This window comes from Exserohilum turcica (genome assembly GCF_000359705.1).
Source record: "Exserohilum turcica Et28A unplaced genomic scaffold SETTUscaffold_1, whole genome shotgun sequence".
Classification (NCBI taxonomy): Eukaryota; Fungi; Ascomycota; class Dothideomycetes; order Pleosporales; family Pleosporaceae; genus Exserohilum; species Exserohilum turcicum.
Genome location: NW_007359914.1, coordinates 1,321,094 through 1,330,454, shown reverse-complemented (window position 1 = coordinate 1,330,454; position 9,361 = coordinate 1,321,094). Strand labels below are relative to the sequence as shown.

General features: G+C 48.1%; 4 protein-coding genes across 4 annotated transcripts; 2 read left to right on the top strand and 2 right to left on the bottom strand.

Moving 5' to 3' along the window:
• Nucleotides 1–360: 360 nt before the first annotated feature.
• SETTUDRAFT_18226 (uncharacterized protein) lies at nucleotides 361–2,538 on the bottom strand (the record flags this gene model as incomplete). Its single annotated transcript, XM_008021870.1, has 6 exons — nucleotides 361–383; nucleotides 485–713; nucleotides 772–838; nucleotides 893–1,270; nucleotides 1,327–1,959; nucleotides 2,447–2,538. The coding sequence occupies 6 exons, from the start codon at nucleotides 2,536–2,538 to the stop codon at nucleotides 361–363; spliced, it is 1,422 nt and encodes a 473-aa protein (XP_008020061.1).
• A 396-nt stretch (nucleotides 2,539–2,934) lies between these two features.
• On the top strand, nucleotides 2,935–4,733 carry SETTUDRAFT_87215 (uncharacterized protein; the record flags this gene model as incomplete). Its single annotated transcript, XM_008022321.1, has 4 exons — nucleotides 2,935–3,157; nucleotides 3,212–3,805; nucleotides 3,860–4,011; nucleotides 4,062–4,733. The coding sequence occupies 4 exons, from the start codon at nucleotides 2,935–2,937 to the stop codon at nucleotides 4,731–4,733; spliced, it is 1,641 nt and encodes a 546-aa protein (XP_008020512.1).
• A 517-nt stretch (nucleotides 4,734–5,250) lies between these two features.
• SETTUDRAFT_152627 (uncharacterized protein) lies at nucleotides 5,251–7,194 on the bottom strand (the record flags this gene model as incomplete). Its single annotated transcript, XM_008022522.1, has 5 exons — nucleotides 5,251–5,263; nucleotides 5,433–5,656; nucleotides 5,706–6,085; nucleotides 6,134–6,477; nucleotides 6,590–7,194. 5 exons carry the CDS (start codon nucleotides 7,192–7,194, stop codon nucleotides 5,251–5,253), a joined length of 1,566 nt encoding a protein of 521 aa, XP_008020713.1.
• Nucleotides 7,195–7,266: 72 nt separating this feature from the next.
• On the top strand, nucleotides 7,267–7,860 carry SETTUDRAFT_162241 (uncharacterized protein; the record flags this gene model as incomplete). Its single annotated transcript, XM_008022521.1, has 2 exons — nucleotides 7,267–7,719; nucleotides 7,771–7,860. Coding segments are annotated over exons 1-2 (251 nt in total), but the record flags the coding sequence as incomplete, so codon positions are not given.
• Nucleotides 7,861–9,361: the final 1,501 nt, after the last annotated feature.

Genomic DNA, 9,361 nt, shown 5'->3' with positions numbered 1-9,361 from the left:
CCTAACAATCCAACTACTCCTCCACACTTAGCAAAGGCAGAGAGGCGACTTTAGCTTTCATTGCTAAAACTAGAGTAGGGACTAGAGGCTGGCATCTACACCAAGAACAAGATAACTAAAAATAAGCGAGAACAGAGAGACACTACCTAAAACCAATAATAACTAACAAACTTTCTTAAGTTACTTTCCTTAGCCCTAAAAGAGCTCGCTGGAAGACAGCCCTGCTGTCTAACATCTCTTCCTGTTTACTAAACTGCTCTTCAGCAACTGGAGTCTGCTTTAAGCGCAGCTAGAAGCGACTAAACCGCAGCACAATAGCAGTACTATACAGAGAACACTCTCACTTTAAACAAATTGTACCTAGAACGGCCTCTGGCCAAAGTCTTACATAGTCACTGACTGCAGATAGACTCTAATGGAATAATAATAATAATAGCAGCCAGGACAGATTCTGCCTGCTCATGCTGTATCTGTGCGTACTTACGGGAGAATGCGATTTTGTGGGCTTCCCGCCCGATTCTAGCTAGCCGTGAGAGATGTATAAAGAACAGTTTCTGTGTTATATTGATCGGTGTTAGGCATTCGCGCATCTCAAGAGGGACGATAGTAGTATCTTCGTCCCAATCAGCTTCGCACAGCTCGACAGTATCGCAGTCGTCAGGGATGTACCGCTCATTAATGAGACCAGTAGTCACGAGCAAAACATCACGAACCTTACAGTGGTTAGCTTGGAGTTGTCTTGGCCACAGGCTTTACTCTTTCAGGCTATACCCAGAGGACGCCCCAAATGCGCTTCAGCAAGACATAAAATTTCGAATCTAGTTCGTCCTGAATATGACTAAGTTCATGGTAAGTACTCATCTTGATGGACAGATATATCGTGGTTGCTGACCTTCGATGAAGTCCCATGCGCATGGCAATGCGGGTGGCTGTCGATATCCAAAATCGGTAGTCCTTGTCTACAGAGTGGGTAATCCACTGCGTACCTAGTAGCAGAGCGCCTTGTAGTACAGACAATTGTTGCTTTTCGCAATTGAAGTTGTATAGTAGGATAGCACGCTTGTTGAACTCTTGCAGTGCGCTTTGGTGTGTAGCAAATCCCGCCCGGAAGAGTAGGTCTTCCGATGCATACGGTATTGCGTTAGCGAGAACGGCTTGCATTACGAACGAGGAATAGTCTGAATTGCAGTATTGAGATAGAAACGCGCATCGATCGAGCACTGGGGAATATGGATGCGCAAACGTGAAAAATTTCTCAAAGAGCTCAATACTTTTAGGAGGTGACCAGTCAGTCATGTCTCTGTGACATTGGCCCGAGCGACTCACCAGACGTCTTTTGAAGGCACAGTGAAGACATTCGCACTGTTTAGGAAGGCCACCTCATTTTCTCCCAAGCCAAACAACTCTAACTGTTGCCTGCTTCGAGGAGCAACTCCGGGCGGAAAACCAGAGTCGGTAACATGGATTATCTGCGTCATGCGATTCAGACTTTTATAGCATGCCAAAAGTTCGCCTAGTATTCTAGTTGGCTGAAGACTATTCTGGTATTCGATCACAGTCGCCCAGGGCTGCACATTGTTGAGATACCCCACCCGACCGTCGGCGCGGGGCGTTGCAATTTGCTGACAGACTTGCTGAAGGATTGTGTCTTCAGCCTCTAGCGTCGCGCAAGATGTTGTGAGGGATGGCGAATCGTCAATTGATAAGGCCGGGTCTAGATCAAAAACCTGGGTATGTTGCAAAGGTTCCACGGCAAGATGTATCACCTCGTCAGTTGAATTGCCGAGCTCGGGAGATGCTGCTGAACTGTCGAGCCCGAGAGGTGCTGCTGCGTTCTCTTGCTCAAGAGATTCTGTGGACTTCTCTAGCCCAAGAGCTTCTGCTGGGAAGTCACGATCGATATATGATTGTGTCGCGACCGGTGTGTGATTTCGGCGCCCTTTCCCATAGCGGTTGATTCTGAGTAGCGTTAGCAGCGAGTTAGATATTCAACTTTTCCAAAGCTCTGCTAGCTACCTTCGCCTCTGTCGAGGAGGAACGAAACATTCCCGCTCTCGTCCGGTTTCTACACAGCGGCTACATGGTTGGCGCTGTGCCAAAATCACGTCGCATCTAACTTTCCGATTCCGGCATGGAAGACATGCCTCTCTGCCCATGCCTGTATATGGTTTCTCTGCGCAGCTAGTTTTCTGACTATTGATTTTGTTGTCAACCGCTGAACATGAAGCCAGACCGCTCTGCTTCATTGCCGGCAACCTTCGGGCCGAGGGTTCCGAGTTTGCGGATTTGTCCTGCGTGTTGGCGGGGTATTGCGGGGTCGTATTACTATCGATTAGGCAAGTTTGAGATTTAAGACCAGCGCGAACATGAACAGAAGCTGACAATGGTCACTATAGAAGAAGTCAGGAATCCATTTCGAAGAGCAGACCTTGATAGCTCTTCTCACGTATTGATACTGGCCTCGACCGGCTGCAATCCGTATTTGCGTTGTAAAATCACACCCAGCATAGCAGCTTCAAATCCCTTTAAGGCCGCCATGCTCTCTGCCAATTTCCAGTTGATCGCAAGATTAGGGAGATTGGACCCACTGAACTGGAGCTTTTTTGCATGATCAATGATCTCGGCTGGGAGATCTTCCTGTGTGAGATTACGCAGGATCCCATTAAGCAATACATCGTGCGCTGTTCGAGGGACAGAATAGCTAGAGAAAGACGTTTTCAGCTGTTACGACACTTGACGATGGCATTTGCAGGCGATGGTGGTTTATAAAGCCGAAGACTTTGTACCGTACATACCGTCGGCCCGAGCGACCCTTGATTGTTGCTCACGATATATAGCCCCGACATGACATCGTTGGAAAATCAATAAGCATCTCTTTTCTCTTGAGGTACTTACAGTATAATTGTTCCAGCTTGCAACTTTGGATACTTCGTCATGAGTTTTCTTAGTCAAATTTTGCAACGCATACTGGAGAGCAAGTCTTTTGTACAGACCATTTTCTTGCTTGCCATTCTCTATGCAGTATATCTGGTCCTGCGGATCGGTCATCGCCCAGCGGACCTACCACCGGGCCCTCCTACTTTACCGATCATTGGCAATTTGCATCAACTACCCGCCAAAGATGTGCACCTAAGTTACCGAGAATGGTCAAAGAAATGTACGCTTTCCATCCACGATCTTTTCAAACTGGCATCTCTAACTGATACTCTAGATGGGCCAATCTTCAGTCTGATGTTGGGACAGCAAACTGTCATTGTGCTGGCTGATGGAGTTGTCATCCGCGAGCTAGTCGATGCCAGAGGATCAAACTATGCCGAACGGCCAAATCTGTGGGTTCGTGGATTGTTTGATCACTCACGGATTATCATGAGAGGATACGATGCACTTTGGCGGCTGGAGCGCAAGCTGTATCATGCTGCCCTGAACATCAAGACCGCACAGAAGTACATACCTTATCAAGAACTTGAGACTCTCCGATGCTGTGTCGAGTTGCTCGAAGAACCTGCCGATTTCGTCTCCAGTCTCGGTCGCATGACAGGGAGCATCGCAACCAGCATTACTTATGGCATGCGGCTTCCGAGTAAAAATGATCCTTCGACACAAGAACTTCTGGAAAACTCTCACGGCTTCTTCTCCTGTGTTGTCAAGACACAGTGGATGGACTGGTTTCCTTCATTGCGCCCGCTTGTGGATTGGCTCCCGCCATCTCTGAACCCCGTGGCACATACTGCGCGCTCGGCGTATATGAAAGAACGAGCAGTGTTCAAGAAGTACTACGAGATTGGGCTGCAGAGTATACACCCATGTGAGTCGCCAATACGAAATACAGTAGGGATGATGAGCTAATCACAAGGTGTAGGCTTTGCTCTTGATATTGCAGAAGCAAAGCAGAATTGGGAAGGCACTCCTGATGGCGATGCCTTGACTGATCATACAGCGTCCTACGTGGCTGGCATATCTTTCGAAGGAGCTGCCGACACGACAAGATATACGCTGCAAGGCTTTGTCAAAGTATGCACCTACCTGCTGCGAGCTTCACTGGTGATGCTGACCTTCTATAGGCTATGGCAATGTTTCCAGAGGCCCAACGAAAAGCGCAGGCAGAGATTGACAGAGTCGTGGGTGAAGACTGCCTTCCTATGGCAACACATCTGAAGCAACTGCCTTACATCAACGCCACCGCCAAGGAGACGATCCGTTGGATGCCCACTGCTATCAATGGCGCCATTCCTCACGCCGCGCGTGAAGAGGATAACTACAGGGGATTCCGCATCCCTAGAGGCGCATCAATTGTGCTGGCGGTCTGGTCGGCAAACCACAATGAGCACGATTTCCCCAATCCGCGACACTTCAACCCAGATCGGCAAGAGGCGACGACTTCTCTGTTCGAATCTGCTACCGCTAGTACCCCAGCTAAGCGGGGACAATGGGGCTTCGGCTCCGGTCGTCGAATGTGTCCCGGAATACACGTGGCATCCAATACGCTGCTCCTCGCCATCACTCGAATCCTCTGGGCATTTGACATTAAGCCCGGCAAGGATGAAAATGGCCAAGAAATCCCAATTGAACGGGATGCCATGATGGGAGGCCTCGCAGCGGCGCCGGCGCCTTTTGCATGCAACATCACTCCGCGTAGTACCGACAGAGCGGCAACTATAATACGTGAATGGGAGAAATGTTCGAATGAGCTTTTAACGGAGAAGGGAGCTTACAAACGAGCTATGACTTCGTAACGGCAGAATGGAGTGTTCTTAGACTTGAGGACTCATTTAGAATACCGTCTTATGGGACAGTGAAATCTGGCGCGAAGAATATCATAACTTGACAAAAATCGTGCGCTAGGTTTTGCAAAGGACAGTGTAGAAACACTTCTGCTTAATTTACTGTAAGGTCGCGGCCCCTCGACAGTGGCGCGATATCGGCGCACTGGTGAATCGTTAGATACAAAGACCCCAGGGGAGCCTTGGATGGACTACTCACCACCCTACTCAGGCTCCGCGCACCTACATGTAGTAAGGCCGCTGTATAGGTGTTCTTTGGGAACGTCTGGATTGCCCATATAGATTTAGGTAGCTAGGAGCCCTAAACGGGCATAAGTCAATCGTACACTTTTCCCGCTCATTGCATGCTGCTATCGGTCTTCTCACATTTTACGCACTTAAAAAAGACCTCAACCCCTCTTATTCAGTATTTGAACATTGTTTCTACAGAGAACTACCTGGCTTGTGTGGTTGTTCCTCATGCTTTCGGCTAAAGTTTTGTCCTGTAGTGGGATATTCAACAGTACCGAGACTACCAGGGTAGCGTTGTTTCTTCTCGATGCATACTCGTTCTTCAACTTACAACTTCAAATAATACACGCTCTTTGTATCGATCTACACATGACTACTCGTCCAACACATCGCTATATTCGACTCTTCACATCTCTGGACTGTGCTTCTTGCTCAACAGCCGGAAGCCTCCTTCGCATCATCTTTCCACTTCCCGTCTTTGGAATCGCATCGATGAAGTACACGCCACCAGTTAGATGCTTGTGCTTGGAGAACTTACTTGACACGATCTTCTTCACCTCAGACTCTGTCAGACTCTGGTCCCTTTTGACAACAAATGCGCGTGGATGTTCTCCATGATTGCTAATACAGGTGTCATTAGATCGCTTCTTCGCGGAGGGGGGTGTATTCATTTCAGATTTTAGCCACTATCACCGCCATATCTGCGACTCCTGGATGCAGTGATATGGCCGCTTCGAGTTCGCTCGGCGACACCTGCAGTCCCTTCACCTTGATCAACTCCTTCAGCCGGTCGATAATGTAGATCTTTTCATCCTCGCCAAAGTAGGCAACATCACCGGTGCGGAGCCATCGTCGCCCATATCGTTCCACGAGGGTATCTCGTGTTTGTTCGGGTTTCTTGAAGTAGCCTTCCGTGACATTGTCTCCAGCGACCCACAGCTCTCCGACTTCAATGCCTGGTTTGACCTCATCCCACGTCCGACCCTTCACAGGAACAATTATGGCTTCACAATTGGGATTGAGATAGCCCACAGATGCTCTGTCGTTGGCATCTCTCAGGGTGAAGCCACTAACTGATCACGTAGTCTCTGCCTCGCCGATATTTGGGCCAAGCGGAGCACTGCCAGTTAATGTGTACTCCAGTGCCTTCAAGTTGTATTCTGTTGAGTCCTGCTTCAGCATTTGGACCAACATTATCGGTACACCAGTCAGGAAGGTGATACAACAAGTGTTAAGAAAAGTCAAGAGAGTCTTGATCCCGTAGCGATGCATGGTGTAGACTCTAGCGTCCATTCTCGGGGCATTGATGCAATAGTACATTTGCCCATAAGCATGATACATGGGCAGAGGAGCCAGCCAGCGCTCGCCTGACCGGTTCAATCTCTGGCGGCGTTCGACTGCCGCTTGGTCGGATCCATCACGAGTTCGATAGAACACGAGCTGCGACAAATTTTCCACAACATTACTATGTGTAATCTCGACGCCTTTTGGCGGACCGGTCGTTCTTTAAGCATGAAATCAGCTGAAGAGTCTTCTTTATATATTGGTGATACCGGTGATGCAGGTACCCGCAGGACTAATTAATAATAATAGTCTTGTTATGCAGATATTCGATGTCATCAGAATTCTTCCATGTCCATCCCGAAATTTGCTGTTCCGATGCCCAGAAGCTTGTCCATGGCTTTGCCCATGCGCTGTGTGGGATCTTATGCTTGTCAGAGGGATCACAAAAGATGAAGATGTTCTCTCGTGACACTCCAGCTCGTAAGGCAGCTTTTCCGGCCACTGCAAGGCCATCTAGGCTCGTGAGGATAAGGCGTGCTCCCAAGTCCTTGACTTGGTTCTCTAGCTCCGCTGATGAAGTTGTCTCAGACATAGCTAAGAGTATAGCTTCCGCCGCAATGACTCCCCATAGAAGGACGAGGAAGTATAAGTTGTTGTTGGAGTACAAGAGAATTCTGTCATCATCTTTGATGCCCAAATTTCGCAACCCAAGCCCGACACGTCGTGCGAGAACTTGTCCCTGTGCAAGGTTGTAGTAGTTATTCGGACGGAATGCATCGATGTATTGCGGCTTCTGCTGTTGGGTTGTGCGCACGGAAAACACATAGCTGAGGAAACAGGCATTTGGTATTTTAATGTTAAATCGAGACTGATGGATGTTGGGTGCATTTGTTGACATAATTAAACACAACGGTGAGTCGACGCGAGTTACAGTATCACAGATAACAAGACAGTTTTCGAAAGGCCTCTGATTGTCAATAAAAACATGTGAAACCAAGCTTGCACCGTTGAACGGTTTCGCCATAATGCCGTCGGGCCGAGAGAAATACAAGTTCAACGAATCCATCGCACAGAGTCACGATCCCCACTTGGTTTCTAGCTGAAAATGGAAGTTCCTAGAGTTGCTTTGATAACGGGAGCGGCATCTGGTAAATAAACAATCTGATCATTGTACTGGTCCAGATGCTGATGTGTGATGGAATAGGCATTGGGTGTGGTACTGCGCTCGCATTTGCTGACGCCGGCTGCCGCCGATTGTGCCTAGGCGATGTCAACACCAAAGGCCTCGACAAAACACGTTCATTGATCCAAACGTGCTATCGAGATGCTGACGTGCAAGTTGTGCGCGTCGACATCTCCAACGAAGCTTCGGTAAGCGCATTCGTTGACCATTGTGTCCACCACCTCGGTCGAATCGATTATGCTAAGAATATTAGGATAACTAGAGCAATAAGTACTAGGCTACGAGCCTCACCTGTATTTAGATGACCTCCTCCCCTACCTACACCAAATTGATAGCACTACGTAGTTACCTGTAGGCCTAGCCTACACGTCTTATATAGCCCACCGGCTGAGACAGGACGTTAAACTAGAATAATAATAATAACAATAGAGCAATAAGTATATATTCCGGCAGTTTCTCCGCGCAGACGGCAAGATCGTTAAAACGCGTCCCCAAGGACGTGCGCTATTAGCAGCACTTGGCATGCAGATAGCCTGTAGTAGCGTGCTCAGATATCGCCGTACGTTATCGTAACAAATTCGACGCTATACCTATAGTAGTTATCTGCTAAGAATAGCTGTGGCGTATGCCTGTAGCTTTCTAGAAGCCTCTATGGCTAGATGCTCGGCCTACCTATTACAGCACAACCTTGACCACCGCCGTTTGCGTTACCTAAAGATGCCGATGCCGTTACTCTACTAAGAAACGATACCTCAGCACTATGCTTATATCGGCCCTCCTCTAGCCAATAATTACTTAAGGTTTTCTTTCTTGTCAATGTTACGTCGTCGCAGAGGGACAGATATTAAATAGCTCAGCACTAAACGCAATTACAGCATACTCTAGCCATAGCTATCTAAGGGTAGCTCCTTATAGTAACGTCTGCGAGAACGCTTGGTCCTCCTGCCGCTGTCTAACTGTGACACAATTTCGGTACTTCGGCGAGAGATGACATAGTTAGGTAAGATGTTAGGCCGGACATGCCTAGTTAGCTCAGATATTTAGCGAGAGAGCGGTTAAGATGTCTAACGTATAACGATGTTACAACATTGCCAAGTATCGGACCCGTCCCAGAGTCGGGTCGGGGGAAACATCCGCCGCCCCCTTCAGCAGCCATTCGTTTTTATAGTCGGATCCAGGTCGGATCCAACTAGGACAGGTGTATATTAAGACACTTCTGGTAGCTAGCTCTGTAGACTTTTGATATTCTTTCGTACAAGGCCTATAGGTGTCTACATACTCAAATCAAGGCTCATTTATTGTCCCACGCACTCCCATATACCTCTAAGTGACACTACTACCAATACTAATCCAACTACTTAGTCTTGCCTACGCTGTTACAGCTACTAGAAGTATCTCAATATATACTTACCTATCCTAGTCTGATCCGACCTAGATCCGACTATAAAAACGAATGGCTGCTAAAGGGGGCGGCGGACATTTCCCCCGATCCGGCTCCGGGACAGGTTCGACACTTAGCAGTGCTGTAATACCGTTACATAAACAGGATAGTATATATAGTCAGCGCCTGACACTAAGAACAACTAATTAGATCGCAGGGGCCGTAGAGAAGTCTATGATCCTTAGGATCTAATTATTTATTTTTAGCACATAGAGAGAAACGTTAATAGCCAAAAACATTAATGATTAGTTACTATGTCAGATAAGTGGCAGAATCCGGGTGTGATCGAGCACCTGGATTCTATGATCCGGGCCGATCAGAACTGAGTGCTAAGGCCCACCCTAGGTGAGACTGATACTCAGCCCCTACATGAGATAAAAAGCAATAGCGATAGCGCTCATAAGGCGGCGCGCAGGCGCGCCGCTGGAGCGAGGAAAAGGG